Source organism: Sceloporus undulatus, chromosome 4, assembly GCF_019175285.1.
Source record: "Sceloporus undulatus isolate JIND9_A2432 ecotype Alabama chromosome 4, SceUnd_v1.1, whole genome shotgun sequence".
In the NCBI taxonomy this organism is placed as follows: Eukaryota; Metazoa; Chordata; class Lepidosauria; order Squamata; family Phrynosomatidae; genus Sceloporus; species Sceloporus undulatus.
Genome location: NC_056525.1, coordinates 9306226 through 9329302, shown reverse-complemented (window position 1 = coordinate 9329302; position 23077 = coordinate 9306226). Strand labels below are relative to the sequence as shown.

General features: G+C 42.1%; 1 protein-coding gene and 1 non-coding gene across 2 annotated transcripts in view; both read right to left on the bottom strand.

Moving 5' to 3' along the window:
- The window catches only part of LOC121929369 (peroxidasin homolog), an 80638-nt gene that overhangs the window by 38862 nt on the left and 18699 nt on the right, over positions 1–23077 (bottom strand). Inside the window, exons 3-4 of the mRNA XM_042464889.1 lie at positions 12773–12844; positions 1463–1534 (exon numbers count right to left, since the gene is read on the bottom strand). Coding sequence (XP_042320823.1) covers positions 1463–1534; positions 12773–12844 — 144 coding nt within the window. The remainder of the gene's footprint in view (positions 1–1462; positions 1535–12772; positions 12845–23077) is intronic.
- On the bottom strand, positions 16098–16213 carry LOC121930196. Its single transcript, XR_006103853.1, has one exon. It is a non-coding gene; the product is annotated as a U5 spliceosomal RNA (small nuclear RNA).

Sequence of the window (23077 nt, the reverse complement as noted above, 5' to 3'; positions counted from 1 at the left end):
TCCTTGCAAATAAGGACTGACAGATGGCCATTAATTGACTCATCTGTTCCAGAAATGACTATGAAAACAAAACCAAGAAGTGCAAAGCACATTGAGAGGTTATGCAAGGGTGGAAGAAATGCAAATGAGTCACACTTCTAGGATCACATCTGATGAACATTCTGCTGCCTCCACCTCCTTGTTCTCTTTATTTTAGCTCTTTATAGCCTCAGATAGGCTATCACAGAAGGAGTGTGGTGGTGTTGTGATGCATCTCTGATGAACACGTGACACTGACATAACATTGCTGTTGGGCAGCCTTCCCCAGCCTATTGCCTTCCAGACATGCTGACTTGGGATTCTGGGAATTGTAGGCTGGTCAACATATTTGAAAGACTAGGTCCCAAAGCCTTTTGTGCAGTTGCCAAGGCTAGATTAAAATGGTTGGGGCTCTGGAATAATTCCAAAACTAGGGCCCCTTCTCTGCAGATACATGAGCTATTCTAGGAGCTATGGTATGGAGATTATATAAATACCTATATACATTCAAAGTACAGTGGGCAGCAGCATAAACATCTTCCATGCGGGAACCCATTTTCAGCTCTGCAACTCCAGGGAGACTAATCCCATGCCTTTTTATCCAATTACTCAAGTAAAACACAAAGCACAGGAGGTAACACAAATAGCAGGAGATTCAGAAATGGCTGTGGAAAGAGAAGATCTCAACAACACACTTTTTTCTTTCAGGATCAGGGCCCTAGACAGTGAGATCTCTGGAGCAATTGCACAAATTGAACCATTAATAACCCAGCCCTGGCTATTGCTACTGCAACAGAAGCAGAACTAGGGAAGGGCACCCAGGGCAATACTTACCAGCAATTGGCTGAGATGTTGCATGTGGGCGAATGTTTATGATTGTGGGCATTGTTAACCCTTTTTCTGATAGCTGTTTTTCAGATTTAAAAAAGTCACACTTATACATAAGCTTTCCAGATGCCAGGGCCTGTCCCTGAGCTTCAGAGCTTTTGCCCTCTTCCTTGGTCTTCAGGGTGAAGGGGAAGAATCTCAGGGTGAGAATTCTACCTTGAAAAAGGTGTGTATATGTGGATGGGTGGATGTGTAGATGACATACGGATAGGTAAATAGGTAGATTGATAGATAGAAGATGGATGGATGGATGGATGGATGGATGGAGCTACTTTCCAGATGGATAGACTCAATTAAAGAAGCCACAGTCCTGAGTCTGCAATACCTGAGCAAGGTTGTTGATGATAGGGTGACTTGGAGGTCTCTCATTCATAGGATTGCTATACGTCAAAGTCAACTTGATGGCAGTTGACAACAACAACAACAATCACAATACACACACACACATTTCAAAAACAATCATGTGTGATTTGACATTGTATTCCAGCAATATTTTCTGTTACAAACATTTTGTGAATTATAATATACTGAATCTTAAAGAGAGAAAGTTACCCACAGGTATTTCAGGTTCTCAAGCTCTTGAAATGACCCTCGTACAATGTGCTTTATTTGATTGTTGTTCAAAAGCCTGTTGGGGGGGAAAAACAGAAGGTGGAAGAAAGTAATGAATTGATGGGGATGGCAGAGGATTCATCAGTACTGCCTTTGCCAAACTGGAACAATTGGCAGATACACAACTGGAGATGAGGGGGAATTCAGAATATACAAAGGTTGGAGAGTTAAATCCTCCCCAGCATGGTAGCTGACTTCGATACAGGAAGGAGCTGGAATATGTGACTCTTAGGATACTTTCCACCTCTACAATGCCATGATTTGAAATAAGAACTTCTGTAGTGTATTTCCTCTTTAAAAAAGCCAGACCCACATACATTTGGATCATGTGCCTCCTTGTTGTTCCATTTAGTTGCATGCTTAGACTAGTGCAATTTGTCCACCTGTCCTGAATGGGGTCACGCTCCCCCTGAAGGACTCAGTTCGCAGCTTGGGAGTGCTTCTGGACTCATTGCTCCAACTGACATCTCAGGTGGATGCAACGGTCAGAAGTGCTTGTTATCAGCTTCGGCTGATACGCCAGCTGCGGCCCTGCCTGGACCGGGGGGACCTTGAAACTGTAGTACACGCTCTGGTAACCTCTCGATTGGATTTCTGTAATGTGCTCTACATGGGGCAACCCTTGTACCAAACCCGGAAGCTTCAATTAGTGCAGAACATGGCTGCGAGATTGGTCACTGGATGTTCCAGGGCAGACCATATAACACCTATCCTGAAAGATCTCCATTGGCTGCCTGTTCGCTTCCGGGCCCAATACAAGGTGTTGGTAATTATCTTAGATATATAGATGATATTTTTGTGGTATTTTCTGATAGATCGAGAGTTGGAGATTTTTTTACCTGGATTAATTCTGTGAGCCAGCACATTAAATTTTCGTGTCAATCCAACACCCAGCATATTTCTTTTTTAGATGTAGAAGTTTACATTCATAATCTTAAGATTGGAGTCCGTAATTTCCACAAGGCAACGGACCGTAATTCCATGCTACATTTTTCTAGCTGTCACCCTCACCATTTGAAAAAAAACTTACCATATTCTCAATTTCTAAGATTGAAAAGAAATTCTTCTATCAACACACATTATGAAATGGCAGCTGACCAGTATCAATTAGATTTTCAGGATAGAGCTTTTCCCCCTCATGTAGTACAACATGCTAGAAACAAAGCTTCTCTTAAAGATCGCTCCGCATTATTTCTTCCTTCAAATAGAACAACAGATAACAGGATTATAGGATCCTTCACCTTTACTCACACTGCTTGTCATATTAAAAATATTATACATAAACATTGGCATATGGTTTAGAATATTCCAGGCTGTTTACAGGCACCCATTATAGCCTTTCGGAAAACTAGAAATCTCAAGGACTCTCTAGTGCATACAGATTTTTATGAACATGCTCAAGAGCCAATTCATGTTAGAGGACATCACAGTTGTGGCCATTGTAGTTGTTGCAAACAATCCCTTAACATAAAATCCTTTGTCCATCCCATATCAAAGGAATGTTATGAATTAAAATCATTCACTAATTGAAACTCTCTAAATGTCATTTATGTGATTTTATGCCCTTGTCAGAAGATATATGTAGGACAAACTTCGAGACCACTAAGAACTAGAATATCCGAACATAAAAGTACCATCCGGAATAAAAGTGTTGATACTTCATTGGTCACACATTGGTCACAATTACATCACTCTCCAGAATCCTTAAAATTCTTTGTAATTGAAAAAGTCAAGTTTGGTACTTTTTATAGTGGTAACAAACACATTAAACTCTTACAAAGGCGGGATACAAACTGCCGCTTTGCGGCGGTCCCCCGCCGGCGCTGTTTGCTCCACGCGGGAGCCGCAGCAGCCAAACCCGCGGCTCCCGCGCGGAGCAAAAAAGAAGCTCCATTTTGGAGCTTCTTTTTGCGGCGCCTCCATGACGTCGCGAGGCACCGCTGGCGCATTCGCGACGTCATAGGCACCGCGACACGTCTGGACGCTATGCGTCCAGTACGTAAAGATGGCGGCACCCATGTGGAAGGGGCGCCGCCATCTTGTACGGACACAGTCCGTACTAGACTCAGGGGCGTCTATAAGAGACGCCCCTTTTTTAAAATGGGACGTCCAGAGGACGTCCCAACTGCCGGTTTGTAACCGGCCAAAGAGAATCATTTTGGATTCATAAGTTGGCAACAAATATACCCAAGGGTTTAAATGACAGGTTAGATTTGAGTTCCTTTTTATGAAACTGTTTAAATTTAGATATTTGACAGTATTGCATATATTACAGTAAGGTATGATTATGGGAAGGAGGCCAAGTTGACAGCATACAGCTATATTTTGCTTGCAATGTATCTATAAAGAGTTAGTTAAAGTTGTTTATTTTGCTATTATCATATATGTTACAGTGTTTGTATGTACAACATTAGATACAGTACATTCAGCTGTGGTTCGGGCTTACTTGGTGGGATATTTAGGATAGTATATATTGTTAGAGGATATACCTTTAAGAGAACTGTATTCATTTTGCTATCACCGCAGCCCATTGCTGGGCTAGAGTATATTATAACATACTAGTCCTGTAAACTTTTACCAGCATTCTTCTTATCTGTTAAGCCAAGTTGTGAATGTCATTGGTAAGCTACAATGGTTTAATTTTTGAAATTCTGTTTTACAATTATAATTAATTGTGTATTATGTCATTGATGGTATTTAATGTATTAATTATTGTCACCTTGTATATTTAGAAAAATGGAACACATTATGTACATTATTAATCCGGCGATAAAACTCTTTTATGCTGATGAAGACTTGTGGTGAGTCAAAACGGCCGCAGAGTACTCCGGAGGTAGCCATCTGTATACAACCGACGAAGGACCTTGCTACCAGTAAAAAATTACAAGTTCCAACTTTAGGCTTATTTTGCTCCAAATACCATTAATGTTTGTTCCCTAGATTGTGGACAATATTGGGGTGTTGCAGCAGTAGAGTGTCATTCACTGCCAACGCTAGAGACTGTGTTTATATGGACTTTTATCACCTTATTCTTCAGATGGACACTGTTGTTTATTAATGTCTTTTGATACTTCATCAATGTGGATTTAGATACAGATAGTTTGTAAAATAGATGTGTTGAAGTAATTACAGATATCACTTGTTGTTCCCTTTGTTCCTAGACTGTTATAGTGTAAGCTTGCTGCTCGTTGTGTGAATTACCTATAAAGCCCTAAATGGCTTGGGCCCAGGGTACTTGGAGGACCGCCTCTCCCCATATAATCCGCCCCGCACACTCAGGTCAGCCGGGAAGAATTTGCTGAGGGTCCCAATTGCGCAATATGCGGCGACCTCTCAAAGGGCCTTTTCCATCTTGACCCCAAAAATGTGGAACAACCTTCCCGACGAGCTCCGTTCCACCACCTCCCTGGACCTTTTCAGAAAGAACCTCAAGACCTTTTTCTTTCACCAAGCTTTCCCCCATGAGATGTGATATTATGCCCTCTCCCCCTATTGTGTAACGATTTTCGCAGTGTTTTTGGATCAATTCAACTAAGCTGGCTGTGTAATAGCTTTTAATGGGATATTTTTTATTGATATGTATGTATTTTTATGTTGAAATTTTAATCTCTATGCTGCTTTGATCATCGCGGAAAAGCGGGATAGAAATAAAATTTATCTATTATTATTAATGTGCATGTTAAGCTTTTTCCTGAAAACAGGGTACCTGCTCCAAAACAGGCTTGCAATGTTATTTGGAAAGTATTCTCCTTTCTAGGGAGTGGGATGCTCTCAGGTTTGGAAAGCCAACAAGCTCTGCTGGGAGGATAGTTATGGCACTGCTTTCCCAAGGAAGAATTCTGCATCCTAATAAAATTATCCTTCAGTCCCCAAATTTCTAGCATTGCAAAGAGTGGGACACAGGAAAATTGTTTGCACTGAAAACTCTCTTGTTTGCTGTGTTAGCATTTCTTTGGTCACTTCACTTGCCTCTTTTTATTGTCTTTCCAAGTGCTCAGCTGAAGTTTAACTTACTGCAATGCTAGAAATTTGAGGAGTGGAGAAAAATTTCATTGGTGGGGCAGAATTATTCCCTGGTGAGGCTCAATGCCCATATTTTACCCCTCTCTCACAGGTGCACTCCTGCCGATGGCCCTAATGAAGGTAAATGGGCAGAATAGCAGAGGAAAGGTCAGAACTGACCCAGCAAGATCCTGCTTGCAATCTGTATTCTTTCAGCCTTGTTTTCACATTTGTTGTCATAATATTCCTTTCCAGTCCCACAGCGCTTGAGAAAAAGCCTCCAGGCAGTGGATTCCAGGCTAATCTTTTGGCATTATTTTGAACCCTTGGCAAATAAAAATCCTGGCTTGTTTTGAACAAGTCTCCAATGTTCTCAATCATTTCCGTAGCCACCTCTGTTGAGGGTTTAACCCCAGGCAATTTTGCAACCCCATTATTATTTATTATTTGTTTACTTCTTATATCTTGCCCTGATTTCTGAGAGTCTTACCATAACGTCAGGTTACACAATTAAAAAATTAAATCTTTAAAAACGTATTCAAACAGTCTAAAAGCATAAGAAACAATTTAACTATTAAACAAAGGTTAAACGGTGTAAAACCAGAGCTCTCTGACAGGTAAGGATAAAGATCTCACAAAACTACAATCCCCCAAATTCCATAGCATTGAGTCATGGCAGTTAAAACAGTGTTGAACTGCATTAGTTCTGCAGTGTAGGCCTCATTCCCATTTATAGATAAATTGGTGTGCGATCCGAATCGATGGATCGATTTAACATCAGATCATGGTTTACACTACACTTGCCCCAATCACATTTTCTGCTATTTTCTGGCATCAAAATAACTCACTTGTGGTTCCCATTCATGAATGAATAGATTCTAAATGATTTGGTTCCAGCCGGCCGAAGGGGAAATTGAATCGATTCCAATCCGTTTGTGGTTCACACTTGCATGGAATCGATTTATTGAAAAAGAAGCGGAAAATATCAGTGTCAAAAAGACACAGGTTAAATAGGTCTGGAGCATGGCCCCCATCTTGAAATCGCTTCAGTGCTTCTGATTAAATGGAAACCAGGGTCATTTGAACTGGTTCAAACCGATTTGCGATCCGATTTAAAAAGTAGTGGGAATGAGGCTGCAGACGCATTGGAGGTTTGCCATAGTTTCCTTTAAGTCTGAGGAAATATTACTTGCACAAGAAGCCTCCATGCCTGAGTTGGGATTCAAACTCTGGTATTCAGAAGTCCTAACCCAACATTCAGACCATGACACCCTGTTGGCAATGGTACTAACTCCATAGTCATTCAGGAGAAGAGGTATCTTTGATAGGGTCCACACTCTGCTTGCAGAAGGTCCTGCATGTTCAGCCTCTGGTGCCACCAGATACGGTTGGGAAAGAATCCTACCTGAAACCCCAGAGAGCCCTTCCCAAACATTGTAAACAATACTGGGCTGAATGAACCAGGAGTCTGATTAAATGGTTTCCTGTATTTTGAAGCCTTTTCCAGACCACACTCTGAACCATGCTCACTCCTTCCATTGCAAAGACCTATAATGCTTCTCCCAGGGGAAGACACAGGACAAGCTGCTATGACAACCATAAACAAAGAGATCAATAAAGCCAATGAGGACCAGTCAGGATCTGAGATGGTCTGCAGTTAGACTGTGTCAAGAAACAATTACCCATCTATAGTTTTTTGTGGGTTTTTTGGGCTTTGTGGCCATGTTCTGGAAGAGTTTATTCCTGACGTTATGCCAGCATCTGTGGCTGGCATCTGGATGTATCTTGATGCCAACCACAGATGCTGGTGAAACATCAGGAATAAACTCTTCCAGAACATGGCCACATAGCCCGAAAAACCTACAAAAAACTACAGATGCCGGCTGCGAAAGCATTTGATTTCACAATTACCCATCTGTTTCCACACAGAGGTTTAATAGGCAATGAAAATTGCAACCCGCCATTGTCATCAACATTCACATTATGGGATTGTGCAAACAGAGATGTGATAACATTCTTGGCTTAGCCATGTAAATGTCCTTGGAACAACCTCCATTCACCCAATCCTTTTTGTTTACCCAGGTTTTCTTTTTTAATCATTTTAATCTGGCCTTTTAAATCTCTGTTCTGATTGGATTGCTCTCCTGTTTTAATTGGTTTTACAACTGCTTCTGTCTTGCAACTCATTAAAATATATGGAGTTATAATTATTTTTCCTCTGCTTTAAAAGTCACTCTGAGAAGAGAAAGAAAGAAACATGGGAAATACAGTTGGCCCTTCTTATACACGGATTTAAGCATCCACAGTTTGAAAATGTTAAAAAAAAGTATAAATTTCAAATATCAAACCCTGATTTTCCATTTTTTATAAGGGACACCATTTTGCTATGTCATTATATTTAATGGGACGTGAGCATCCACAGATTTTGTTATCCATGGAGGATCTTGGAACCAAACCCAACAAGGGTTCACTGTACATCTTTTAAAGAAGTAGCAACTCTGTCAAAGTCACAGGTCCCTGACTGCAACTTTGTGGATGTTGTGAGGAATCTGCACACACAGGCTGCATCTGCACTGCAGAATTAATGCAGTTCAACACCGCTTTAACTGCTATGGCTCAATGCTATGGAATTCTGGGGCTTATAGCTCTGTGAGATATTTGGCCTTCTCTGTCAAAGAGCTCTGGTGCTACAACAAATCACAAATCCCAGGATTCCATAGGATGGAGCCATGACAGTTTAAGCTGTATCAAACTGCATTAATTCTGCAGTGTGGCAGCAGCCTAGATTGCCTCCAAATGTCCCTATTTCGTAGAAACAATCCCAATTAACCTTCTGTCATCCCACTTTTTCAGCAGCTTTTAAAATGCCTGTTTCTCTCACTCTCTCCCACTTTCTCCTCAGTTTACTTCTGTTATTGCAAACTGAGTTCAAGGTTCAAAAATAGTTTGCACTCAACTAACCCAGGGGTGTGGGGAGGTGGAGAAGAGAGGAGAGGATAGAATCCTGTGCACTTCCCACAAGCAAAAAACAAACGGTTGATGCCTCTACTAGCTTGTCTTTCCTTTCTCATTAATAATTTTTGCCCTGTTGACATGCCCCCCCCCCCTTTTTGGCCATGTGTCCATGTTTTGATCTGGGAAATGGTGGAGGGTATGTGGGTCTAGGGACCACTCTTCTGCACTTGGGACCCTAGGGACCAGACTGACCACCAGAAATGCCAAACAAAATTAAAACAAACAAAACCATTAGAAGTAGCTTGAGGTCCACTTATGATTTTTTTTAAAAATGATTTTTCAAATATTAAACAGTGCAGGGCAGACTGCAGCCTATTGCAGCTCCTGGAAAATACAAGGTGGGACAATTCACCCTTTTTTGGGGGGGGGGAGCAGAAAAGATGTACAGTAGTTCAAGGAGTCTGGAGGGACACTTTAGAGATGTTCAAAGGGTCTGGAAAATCAGTATGCAAAGGGATCTTGTAACATTTTTGAGACTAACTAAAAGAAAGAAATTGGTACCATGAGCTTTCATAGAATCTACTGGAAGTAGACTGAAGTTGACAAATGCTTTTCTACCAGCTTCTTTCTTTCAGTTAGTTTCAAAGGCGCTACAAGATCCTTTTGTATTCAGAGACAGTTTGCCATGGCTTCCTATAAGGCTGAGATAATGTGACTTGTCCAAGATCCTCTTGGGGTTTCCCAAGCCTGAGCATGAATTTGAACTCTGCTCTTCCGGAGTCCTAATCCAACATTCAGACCACTCCTGGCAATGGTTCCCTAGTAAATCAGCAAAATCAGATATCTTTGGTACATGCCAGGCTTCATTTACAGAAGGTTCTCCAAGTTCAGCAGGTAGGGCTGAGAAAGACACACACACACCTGCCAAAGTCCCAGAGAAATGCTGCTAGTCTTCCTTATAATAACTTTTGTTATCTTGATCCACACTTTGATGTTGGTTGGCCCCATGTATCTCAGTTTTCAGCCAAGAAAAGCTCAAGGACATGCAACATCTATCATCTCTGACTTTGACCAAGTTGGCTGGGGCTTTTGGGAACTGAAGTCCAAAACATCTGGACCATCAAAGGCTCCCCATCCCAAATTAGGCAGCAAATGTCAAGTTCTAACACTAAGCATGGGAAATTTATTTAGGATGAAGGACAGAACTTAATACTATCCTATGCTATTCTACCATCACTTCCCCGCCTTACTTGTCCTACTACCCTGCCATTTATTTATTTAGGCACATGTAAGACTCTGGTTTCTGCCACTGGTAGAAATCTCTTCATTGGTTTGGTCTGACCAGAGCAGAGCTTGGAAAAGCTACTTGTCAAAACTGCAACTGTCAGACACGTTCTTTGGCTGTGCTATGGAGGGCTTTCAGGGTTAGAACTAAGGATCTGAAAAGGGCCAAACCCAGACCCATATATTTGCTATAGAAGATGCAGCAAATGCTGTAGGCTCCATCCTAAAGAATCATGGGACCTTTAGTTTTGTGAGGTACCAGCACACTTTGGCTAAAGACCTTGCAAAACTACAGACCCCAGGAGTCAATAAATGGAGCTACAGCACTTAAAGGGCTGTCAAAAGGCAAGCCCATGATAGATTCACCTTAAGTCACTATAAGTTGGAAACAACTAGAAGGCACACAAAAACAACAACAACAAACAAACAAACCACAAGTGTGACAAAAAGAGAGGATGGCATAAAGAAAGAGGAAGGATAATGGTGTGGCTGAGAAGATGAAGGAGGAGGGAGAAGGGAGAGTCCCACATGGTTTTGGCTATGGGTCTACTTCCCACTAGCTCTGTGTCCATTCACCTCCAACATGCACCCTTGCCCCTTTCCCTCCTGACACTGTTGCTGAGTCACACAGTCTTGACAAGAAATTGCTCTCTATCCTTGAACAATATCAATTAATTCCACTTCTCCCAGCTAAATGCATTGAGGCCAAGACTAAAAGAAAGAGCATCTTGGGTATGCAACCGCTGTTGTGCCGTATCCTGAAAGGACCCCAAAATACCAAGTGTTCACAGGATCCAACAAAGTCTGAAGCCAAGCACATGAGCTGTTAAAAGCTGAGATCCAAGACAAATGCAGATCTGGCCAAAAATGATAGAGCAGGTGATACTGCTTGCACAGTTCGAGCCAAAAAACAAATAAAGCTGGCTTGAAGAGCATCCAGCAGACTCTTACTGAACCTACCCTCTGTCTGCAAGCCAAGCTAGTGAGACCATCATTTGCAGGGTGGTTCTTGCCAAGGTTTTGGATCAAGCAGCCCACCGGACAAATTTAATCAGTATCTCCTTTTCTGCAGCTTAGGTAAGATGCTGCATAAAATACAAGAGCGCAGAAGCAGTTAAGAACAGCAAAGGTTCTTAATTAATGCTGGACTTTAAGTCCCAAAAGGACTTTAAGGCAATCTGACAAGCTGGAGCGTGACCAGAGGAGGGCAACCAAAATGGTAAACGATCTGGAAATCATGCACTATGAGCTTAGGGAGCTGGGTATGTTTAGCCTGGAGCAGAAAAGGTTATAGCCATGTCTAAATATCTGAAGGGATATCATATTGAGGATAGAACAAGCTTGCTTTCTGCTGCCCCAAAGTCCAGGACACACAGCAATGGATGTAAACTACATGAAAAGAGATTCTACCTAAATCTCAGGAAGAACTTTCTGACGGTCAGAGCTGTTTGATAGTGGAATATGTTGCCTCAAAGTGTAGTAGTGGCTCCTTCTTTGGAGGCTTTTAAACAGCCTGGAAGGCCATATGTTGGGAGTGTTTTAATTGTGTATTGGAGGTTGGACTGGAAGGCCCTTGGGGTCTCTTCTAAATCTATGATTCTAGAACCCAGGCATTTGCTTTCCTCCCTACTTTGAAAATTTTGTTAAAGTCTGTTTTTCTAGCTGTCACCACCTTCTCAAAGGGGTCAAGCTATAGCTATCAAGAGATTCTTAAAAGGAGCCATGGTTTCCCTCCCCACAATAGGGACTACTAGTCCCTTACAACAGGTGGCTTCCAAGTTAGTGAGGTAGTGAATGCACTATAGGTTTTGGCCCAAACTTTAAAAAATCTATCCAAGGTGCTCAGAACCTGATCTCCAAATTAAGTTCAGAGTAAAATTCAGAGTGGATTCAACATCCCACTTATACAGATGCCACAAACCACCACTCCTGATAACCTTCATGATGAGTTTTTTTAAAATTAAATTTTATTAGTTTAAAAAGAAAAATACAGTGTATTAATTGACATATATACATCTTTCTATATGACAGTTATATGTTCATTTTCTATAAATTGACTATTCCAGATTTTTAAAAGGTCTAGGGCTACGAAAGTTAACCACAAATCCAAACAACATCAAGAAACGGTAAAGGGTATATCCACACTAAACTAGATTTGTTGAACCATAGAGATGGACAGAACCACAAGGACCACATAATCTGATGACTTGCCTCCTGAAAGATGCCCATCCAGCCTCTGTTTAAAGAACTCCAAAGAATAAAATCACACTTATACCACTTCAACTGCCATCTCTCCATTCTAAGGAATCTTGAGAAGTGTGGTTTGTATGGTACTAAAGACTTGTTCGCTATGCAGCACCAATGCTGTAGTTCAGTGGAATGAATTAAAACTCTCTAGCAGAAAAGTACCTCTCTGATGAGATACTTCTCATAAACATTAGAAAGAACTTCCTGATGTAAGCTTTTTGACAATGGAACACACTCACTCGAAGTGTGTTGGAGTCCCCCTCTTTGGAAGTTTTTAAACAGAGGCTGGATGGCTATATGTCAGGAGTGATTTGATTATGAGACTTACTGTATAAGAAAAGAAAGCTGCAATGGAGCAGGAGTGTAGCGGCTTTTGCATCATAGCACTTCTGTTTTCTTCACAAGGGAGATGGTCTTAAAAACATTCCTTCTGTCATACAGATGTTTTCCAGCATGACAAAAGACATGCTTTTACTATCATCTCCCTTGGGAAGAGACCAGAAGTACTACAACATCATGTGAGAAGACATGGAGAAAGCCACTACTTTCCCACTCTCTTTTGGCTTTCTTTTCTCACAGGATGAGACTCTGTGTCTTCCTGCATGGCAGGGATGGCCCTTGTGGTCTCTCCCAATATTATCCTTTTATTCTACATCTTCAGACTTCAGCTCTCAAGATTCCATATAATGAATCTATGAAAGTTAAGATGCTATCAAACTGCTATATGTGTGCAGTGCAGATATCTTCCTGTGGAGTGCAGACTTACAGTGTGTTGAGGTTCTTCAGATTCCTGAAAGCTCCAGGCTGGATTTCTCTGATATGGTTGAAGCGCAGATCCCTGGAACAGAGAAATCATTCAGTCTGTCAATGATATATATAGGGTTCTATGATCCTGCTGATACCTGCAATGCTGATTCCATGATTCTAACCATTCTCTACCCTAACCCTCCTCATCTATTTCTAACCCCCACCCTCACAAACTAGGACAAATACGAGCTGAAATCATACAAAAAGATTATCATTTTACAATGGAATTAAAGTATGAATAACATTTTTTTAAAAATGAAAAATACATCATTAAAATAAGAAAAAACCTATTTAAAATAATATAATTAAAAGCAGTACAGCACTCTGTTAAAAACCCTCACTTTAAAACTATTAAGTTCCTGAAAGTCTGCTGGAATAAAAAATCTTTGCCTACCAATGGAAGGACAGCAAGCAAAGAGACGTTGGCGGGTTACAGACCGCCCGTTTGGAGCGGGCTGCACCCGCCCCTTTCCCCGGGGTATCGGGGCCTCAGTGTTCAGAGCGGCAGCCACTGAGGCCCCGATCCGCCGCTTTTCAGGCTGCGGGGAAGCGGCAAAAGGCCCCTTCCCCGCAGCCTGGAAAGGGGTGTCCTTGGGGCTTCAAGCCCCAGACACCCCGCGGTGGCGGGGAGGAGGAGAAAGGGGCCACTTGGCCCCTTTCTCCTTTGGTCTGCTGGGCGCAGCCATGTGAAGGCTGCACCCAGCGGACCAAACCAGGAAGGAGCTCCGAAACGGAGCTCTTTCCTGCTCCACTCTAAGGGTGCACTAACTGCCCTGGCGCGGAGCGAGGACATCACGTCTGCGCCACCCCGTATAGAGGTGGCGCGGTCGTGACGTCGTCATGGCGGCGGCCGTGTGGAATGGCCACCGCCATTTTGTGTGCGCGGAGCGCGCACTAGGGTTAGGGGGTGCGGAAGCACCGCCCCTTTCTAACCCTAGTACGCGCTCTGCGTGTACTTTCTGGCCCGTTTGTAATGGGCCATTGTAGCATTTCTAGAAAAGGTGTTTCAGAACCTGGGTGCAGCCACCAAGAAGGCCCTGTCTACTCTTTCCCATGAAGGCCAGCCAAAGCCATTTTGCTACTTCCGCCAACAAGGGAAATGGCATCTTCCGTGCTCATTTTATTAATTTGATTATTTTATTTGTATTTCACCCTTTCTCCCAATACTAGCAGCTCAACAACATAGATTGTTAAGGAAAATGCAACATGGGACATACAGTAGTAGAAATAAAACATGTATGTGAAAGTCACAATGACTAAGCAAGAGCAATTAAGAAGCCACACAGGTGAAAAAGCTAATGTAATTTAGAAGTCTTGAATGTCAAGGACAGAATTGTAGAATGTACAATTGGAAACACCTGAGATTCATTAAGTGTACAAGGTGAAATGATGAAATTCTTAAGTATGGGTTGAACTATGTGAACCAATCAAAATGAGTGTACACACCCACTGGGTGGAAACTGACTAAGTGGGTGGTGATTAACAATGGCTATAATAATTGCTATGTTTGCCAATGTACTTTGTGGGTAGTTGTGGATAGTTGGGTAGTTTGGAGATTATAGAGATTATGAGGGCATAGAGTATTTGTATATAGTAGAATAAAGTAGATATTTTATATATAAGACTACTGAGTTGTCTGGTGTCTTGAGTGAAGATACAAGAGCCAGCAGAATCCTGGAGAAGTTTGGAGACATCTCAGGAAGAAGAGTGAAAAGGCTTGGAGAGTTTGTCGGGTCTCCAGCCTATTCTCTGAAACTCTGCTGCTTTGGAGAAAAGCATTAACCACTGATCAAAGCTGGTCAGCACTGCTGCATAACAAGGTGGAGAGTTAGAGCCAAAGGTGAAGAGCTACAACTCCCATCATCCCTGATAAGATGCCCTTCAGATGGGGGGGGGGGAAGTCTCCGATAGTCCCATGTTTTGTTCCTGTAAAAACTAATTTATATTAGAAATCCACAGGGCAGTTTCTTCATTCCAAAGTATTCCCACCACTGCAGAAAAGTGGTGCCATTGTTTGTATTTTAATACCCATTCGGCCATGGAAAAGCCACCCATTGATCTTGAGCAAGTAACATTCTCTCAGCCTCAAAGGAAGGCAAAGATAATCCCCCCCTTTGAACAAATCTTGCCAAGAAAACCCTGGGATACGTTCTTCTTAGGGTCTCCAAAAATTAGAAACCATTTCAGACACAATCTCTACAGACAGGAAGATGAGAGAGCAACTGCTGAAAAGCAGTATCCTAGGTCATAATGCCCTTTGTTGTTGTTGTGTGCTTTCAAAGGCGTTTCTGATTTATGACAACAACCCTAAGGCAAACCTATGGGCTTTTGAATATTCATGGATTTGATTAATTTGTTAACTCTAGGAATTTCTAGGTCCTCCAGCGTGACTTCTGGCAGACATTGACACAGAATTGCACTGGAAGACCTAGAGCTTCCTAGAGCAAAAGTGAATCCACAAAAATCAAAGGCACAGATATGGAGGGATGATGTACTGTGGGATAAAGAAAATATCCTTTAGCTCTTAATACAAAATTAGTTTTTGCAGGAACAAAACCTCCACAGCAGGCTGGCTTTCTCGTTGTTGTTGTTGTTGTTGTTGTTGTTGAGTGCCTTCACACTAAAACCATGGTATCCACCCTATATAACAAACACCCAAGCCACCCCATGATATTTATTCAAGTCATTTCCAATTTATGGTGACCATAAGGGTAATCTATCATGAGGTTTCTGGCCGGTTTCTTCGGAGGGGGCATCCTGAGGCTGAGAGAGTGTGACTTGACCAAGGTCACCCAGTGAATTTATATGGCTTAGCCAGGATTTAAACTCTGGTTTCTCAAGTCACGGTCCAATGCTCAAATCACTACACCATGCTGGCTTTCCCATACTCCTCTTTATAGACGTTTGAACAGGATGACCAGATGTCTTAACTGCAAAGGAGGGCAAGGCACTGCAAAATGTAGGACATCCAAGAAACATGTAGGATGTTACAGAATAAAAGCTAAAAACACTCCTATAAATATAAATTCATGCTTTTTAGTCTTGCTCAAAATGCAATACATTTTGGAATTCCTCTTGGACAGAAGGCTGAAATGTAGGGCACATCCTGGAAAAGGAGGACATCTGATCCCCCTGCATTAGGCAGGGGAAAACATCAATGCATTTGGAAGGGGAAAGCATCTTTGGAAAACATCCAAAAAAGTTCAGCCTTGCAAGTGCAGAAAAGAGTTGCAGAAGAAAAGTTATCAGACACAATCAACTCTATTTTTTACCAAAGCAAAGACAGCACTGCATCAGCAGAGCCTCAAAAAATTACTTTGGAACTCATAGACGTTCCTCTCCACGGAAATCTTTAGTAAAAGGCGAAAGATTTATACGATATGAAGAGAAACCAGAGTATAATTTGCAATACAGATGCAAAGAGCCAGTTCAGCATCGACTGCCTTTCATGTTATGGTGGCACTGAGCCCAAACACTTTCCAACAGGTAGCAATGAAAAACATCTTCTAATCCCCCCCAATATTCTTTTTTCCGAACCAGACCCTTGGTGTTAACATAAAATGACCAAAATTGAGAAGGTTTTGGGCTTGCTTCTGTGCAATGCATCATGGTTGCAAGAGATGCAAATGAGCCTAAGGCCTGCCCAGCTGAGACTGATGGTCACCGAACAGGCAACCTTAGGTTTTAGGAAAAACCTTTAAATTGACATTAAACAAGATCCCTGAACTAGCACTGAGAGCTTGGGGAAATTACTTTTTTTGGATAAAAGTTCCTAGTCCAATGTTATTTTAATCTGTTGTCTGCTATATTTTATTGTTTGAATGTTAAGATGTATTAATATGCATTATGTTCAATTATTTTCATAGAAGGTACCTCATAGGCAGGTTTATTTTATCTATTTTACTTGATTGTATATACAGCGCTGTGTAAATTTACAACACTTTATGAATAGCACTTAATAATAATAATAATAATTGTCATGCTGGCTGAGCAGAAGCTATTTGTACTCCAAAAAGTAACTTTCCCAAACTTTAACAACCCAAAGCCACAAAACAATGACACTTTTATTGGGTCAACCGAATGCAAAAGAAATACATGTTGCAAGCTTTCAAAGTTTCACTGGCTTCTTCATCAGGCAAAGATGAAGAAGCCGGTGAAGCTTCGAAAGCTTGCAACACTTTTGCCTGTGGTTGTTCCAATAAGGTATCACTGTTTTGTGGATTGTGGATGTTATTGTGCTTTGCTACATGGCCAATACAGCTACCCCTGGATATGTTTCCCAAACTTTGTCCCTTCAAAAAATGAAGGTTGCTTTAAACCTGGCATCTCTAAGCAAAATATGTGCCCTGTCAGAAAAAAGGCTTTCTTTGGTCAAGCAACATAATATGCCAAAGATACCTTTATGGACTACAGCTCTGTAGGTCTTGATTTCCTCATTCCAAATCAGCCAGCCCAAAGTACTTTTCATTACAGTGAGAATAAGCGAGAAACAATTGAAAGAAAACATTGTTCTTGGCAAGATCTCCATCAGTTATTTACTGTGAAGGCTGCCGCCAACCTCCAAGGGAAAAATGAGAGGCTGTAGGAAAAGAAGGTAGATTGACTAAAACAAGGGCTGTGTCCACACTGCAGAACTAATGAAGTTTTGCACTGCCTGAACTGTCATGGCTCAGTGCTATGGAACCCTGGGATCTGTCATTTGGTAAGCTATTAACCTTCTCTGTCAGAGAGCTCTGGTGCTACTGCAAACTACAAGTCCCAGGATTCCATAGGATGGAGCCATGACAGTTAAAGCAGTGTCACACTGCATTCATTCTGCAGTGTGGCAGCCACTGCACCAGATTTGCAAGACCTGAGCAGGACAGGTGATGGGCTTGGATCTCTGACAGTTGAAGTTGTGCCTCTCCCTATATATCCCCGCCCTTAGAACTGGGGTCTGTTGGAGGAGCTCTCCACTGTGTTGCTTCGGTGGGAGTAATACTGTCTAGGAGGACATAAGAGAGGTGCTTCTCAGCTGTGGCACCCCAATGAAGAATGCCCACCCTCGGAGGCCTCATCGGGGCCAGCATTGCTTTCTTTTCAGCAGCAAATCAAACCGTGGTTTTGCATTAAAGACTTTGGGCCCTAATTTATTTTGAAACACACATATACAGTCAGCCCTCCTTATTCACGGATTCAAGCATCCAAGCATAAAAATATCCAAAAAATCCATAAATTCCAAAAAGTAAACCTTGATTTTGCCATTTTGTAGAAGAGACACCATTTATTACCCCATTATATTGAATGGATTTTGGTATCCACGGGGGGGGGGGGGGAACCAAACCCCAGAGGATACCAAGGGGCCACTGTAGTAGTAGTAGTAGTAGTAATAATAATAATAATAATATCCTATTGTATTTAATAGGACTTGAACATCCCCAGATTTTGTCATCCATGGGGGGGGGGGGGCTGGAACCAAACCACAAAGGACACCAAGGGCCCACTGTAATAATAATAATGATAATATCCAATTGTATTTAATGGGACTTGAGTATCCATGGAGTTTGGCATCCCTGGGGGTCCTGGAACCAAACACAAAAGAAACCAAAGCCCACTGTACCTGGTTTTAATTTGTTGTTGCCTTTTAACCTACTGCAACCTGTTGCTTATTTTATATATTTTTATCCTTTGACAAACTATTTATTGTTTTCATCTGGAATTATTTCCAACTGTTTACATTATTTGTACGCTGACCTGAGATCCCATGATAAAAGGCAGGATATAAATAAATAAAATAACATTCTTGCTGTTAATAGCCTGCCCTTTTAAAATATTTATATTTATTTCCCATAACTGAGTTTACAACAACAGTTCTAATTTTTGAAAATGTCAAGGTTAGGGCTGCCAGTTCAGGATTGTCTCAGGTTGAGTATTCCAAGTGAAAACCTGAGACCTAAAAATGTTTCCCATTAGGGATTAACTACCAACCATAGTTGCTCCCATATTATAATTTAAACGCATGCATACATACACAAGGGTTGCTTCTGCACTGTAGCAATAATATAATTTGACATCACTTTAACTGTCATGGCACTACCCAACAGAATACCGGGATTTGTAGTTTTGTGAGGCACCAGCATTCTTTGGTGGAGAGGGCTAAATACCCTGTGAAAATTACAAATCCTAGGATTCCATAGGCTGAAGCTACAGCACTTAAGGTGGTGTCAAACTGCATTATTTCTACAGTGTCAATGCACCCACAGAGAACATATTTTCCTGTTTGGAAATTAAGAGAGAAATCTTAGGTTTCCAGATCAAGGTGACATGAGGGGGTTATCTGTTCTCACTCATGTAGGGAGACAGGATAAGAAACATTTTATCTAACCTGTTTCCTTCTAACTGGATACAATGGTTCCCAAACTTTGTTCCTCCAGGTGTTTTGGACTTCAACTCCCAGAAGCCCCCAGCCAGGAAACCTGGAAGCTGAAGTCCAAAACATCTGGAAGAGAAAAGTTTAGGAATCATTGAGACACAGAGCAGAATGGAGGGTGAACCCTGGCAACACAAAAATGGGGAAGAAAGGAGGAAGGAAGCTAATAAAGTAAATATATAACCCTCCCTGGAGAGCCTTTGAAAGTTGCAGCAAGGAATCAATTAACCCTTACAAACTGTAGCAAGCTGCTGCTCTACTTGCTGAGCTGGAGATTCACATACAGCCCTTTCCTCTTGCCCAGAGCTGAGTTTCTCCACTGCATCTTTGATCCAAAACCCACTGCAGAAATAATCCAGTTTGAGATTATAGTTTTGTGAGACATTTACCCTTCTCCTTCATAGCGCTCTAGTGCCACAATAAACTACAGTTCCCAGGAGTCCCTAGCACTGATGTGCACTGGGCACTTCTAAGGTGCACTAGGCATTTCTGATGAGTACTGAGCACTTCTGATGTGCATTGACCACTCCTATTGTGCCCCAACATTTCCCAGCCACTATGTAGATGTGCACTGAGAAGTGCCCCAATGCACATTGCACTATGGTGCATCAGTCACTTCACTGGCTACAACAGATGCTCATACATTGTAACATCATGGCAGTCCTGAGGTCAGTATGGACATTGCAAAACTACTCAGTTCAATTTCGCACACATGTAGGGCTATTTAGAAAGGTCGAAGTGCCAAGGAGAATGCCAGACAAAGTAATTCTTTTTAAAAAGAAACTAGCAATTGCCAAACTGGCAATAGTGTGGCATAACATACTTAGCTTCTCTTCCAGATCGCTGTACTTTAAAATAATAATAATTTTGTTAAAAAATTAAAAAAGGAGGATGAGGAAAGATGGTGGATTAGTGTTTAGCATTGAAGTAAGTCCAGGGAGATGCAAGGTCCAATACCCATTCAGTCATAAACCTCACTGGGTGACCTTGGGTTAGTCAATCATTTTCCAACCTAGCCTACCTTATAGGGTTGTTGTGAAATAAGTGGGATGATAGGGAGAACCATGTACCTTTCTTTGATGTGTCCAGTTTTCTCCCCTTGAACAAAAGGCACACTAATCCATTTGACTTGCATCATCTGAACTAGATGACACAACCATGGCCTTTTGGCCCATGTAGACAACCCCATGGGGAGCTATATAATTCATATTAAAAGACAGAGTGGTTTCACTGGTCCACTGACATGGCGGAAACTGTGAATAATCTTAAATGCTGGATTATATACTGCCCTTATTTCTTTGGTAACTAAACTGAGTGTCATATTTTGGGCATACCAAGAAGCGTGGGAGTAGGGAAATGTCTAACAATTTGTAAGCTGCTGAGAGTATAAATATTACAAACAAACAAACAAACAATCCATGTAGTAATGCATTTTTGTGCATATAGGTTCTGTATGGAATAAACACCACAACCATTTGGTGGAAGGAAATGTATAAATATGATTTTCATCTACTTCCATACATAATATGAGAGAGAACAAACCATACAGCACTAAAATAGGATCTATTTTCCTTTCCCCCTTGCTTCTTTCCATGTAGCTTAATGCTGAACCTTAAAAAAAAAAAAAATCCAAATATCACATTGTGAAACAAATAGCCAAAATGGCCCATTTGGTTCAAAAGTCACTGAAACAAATACTCCACAGCTGCAGCCTCTTCTCCAAGTCCATTGGCTCTATCTTACCAGTTCACATCTGGACAGGAGAAGCAGGACAGAGAGCCAAGATGCAATTGCTGTCATCCATCACATATTTTACAGAGCTGACATATCTATTTGCTTGCCCTCTGTGGTTTCCGTATTTGGGATAAACAATTATGAGCAATGTTGGAACTGAGGAAAAATGGGTCACTCATGGGCAGTGAGGGCTAGTGAATCTGCCTGGATTTCAGCAGTTTACAGCTGTGAAGGGTAGGAATGGGAATCATAGGCATATCCTCCAGCTTTTTGCAGATAAAAACTGAGACGTGTGGCCATGCAACATCAGAGTGTGGTTAAGATGACAAGGGTTACTGAGGAAGAATGCACAAGCTAGGAGAGGATGCAGCAATTTGCTTTGGCCTGAGCCTACTGGAAAGGGCAAGAGCTCTCTATCCCTCTTTTCTTCCCTCCTGAGCTAATTGAGTGCAAGCTACTTTTATATTTTGAACTCATTTTGCAGCAAGTGAACTAAGCTGAGGACAAAGGAAGAAAGGAGGAGGAGGGGAGAGAAGCTGGGACATTTTAAAGCAGCTGAAAAAGTGGGATAACAGAGAATTAATCGGGACTGTCCCTTCCAAATTGGGAGAGCAAGAAGGTATGGATAAGTACAGAATCAGAGGGAAACATACATATCTTACCAAAATGTGGTTCCGCTGGGCTTTCATTCAAACCGGGAGCAGAATTGTTTCAAGTCATGCAGCTGTTTTATTTTGAAATTCTCACCACTGGCAGAAGAAAACATAACCCTTAGCAGTGTGGGAATTTTCTGTTCTGTATTTGCTGTGTGCCTTCAAGTCATTTCTGACTTATGGTGATCCTAAGGAGAATCTATCACAGAGGGTTTTTTTGTACAAGTTTGTGTGTGTGTGATTACTATCCTCTGAGGCTGAGAGACTATGACTTGCCCAAGGTCACCCAGTAGGTTTCCATGGCTGAGCAGGGATTCAAACCTTGGTTTCCAGATTCATAGTCCATTGCTCAAACCACTATACTACATGGTGGCTCTTTCTGTTCTGTATTCTGATGCTTTAATAGGAGATGGGAAGATGGACATTTTAAAAGACTCTGTCTGTGTGTTCCAACACTCTGTGAGAAAAGTTTGGTGGATTCATGCAAAAGCACCTTGATGGTGGAACATCTTCAGGCTGATTCCTTTCCACTTAAGTTTCTAAGTTTCTGCCTAAGTGCAGTACCTTATATTTCTCCCTGTTGAAATTCATTTTGTTAGTTTTGGCCCAGCTTTCTAATCTATTAAGGTCATTTTGAATGTTGATCCTCTTTTAAAAAGATGTTGAGAAACTGGAGCATGTCCAAAGGAGGGCGATTAAAATGGTGAAGGGTCTGGAAACCATGCCCTATGAGGAATGACTTAGGGAGCTGAGGATGTTTAGCCTGGAGAAAAGAAGGTTAAGACGTGATATAGTTAAGACGTGACAAAGAGCCCTCCTCCTGACCACCATCTTGAGGGGGAGAGAGGCCAGGCCTGGAAGACAAAGAGCCCTCCCCAACCACCATCTTGAGGGGGAGAGAGGCCAGGCCTGGAAGACAAAGAGCCCTCCTCCACGACCACCATCGTGAGGGGGAGAAGGCCGCCTGGAAGACAAAGAGCCCTCCTCCAACCACAATCTTAGGGGGAGAGAGCCAGCCTGGAAGACAAAGAGCCTCCTCCAACCACCATCTGAGGGGAGAGAGGCCAGGCCTGGAAGACAAAAGCCCTCCTCCAACCACCCATTGAGGAGAGAGGCCAGGCCTGGAAGACAAAGAGCCCTCCTCCAACCACCACTTGAGGGGGAGAGAGGGCCAGGCCGGAAACAAAGCCCCCTCCAACCACCATCTTGAGGGGAGAGAGGCCAGCCTGGAAGACAAAGAGCCCTCCTCCAACCACCATCTTGAGGGGAGAGAGGGCCAGCTGGAAGACAAAGAGCCCTCTCCACCCCATCTTGAGGGGGAGAGAGGCCTGGCCTGGAAGACAAAGAGCCCTCCTCCAACCACCATCTTGAAGGGGAGAGAGGCCTTGCAATTTTTTGTATTGTTTTGCAATTTTACTGTACACCGCTATGATCATTGCGGAATAGCGGTCTATAAATAAAAATTATT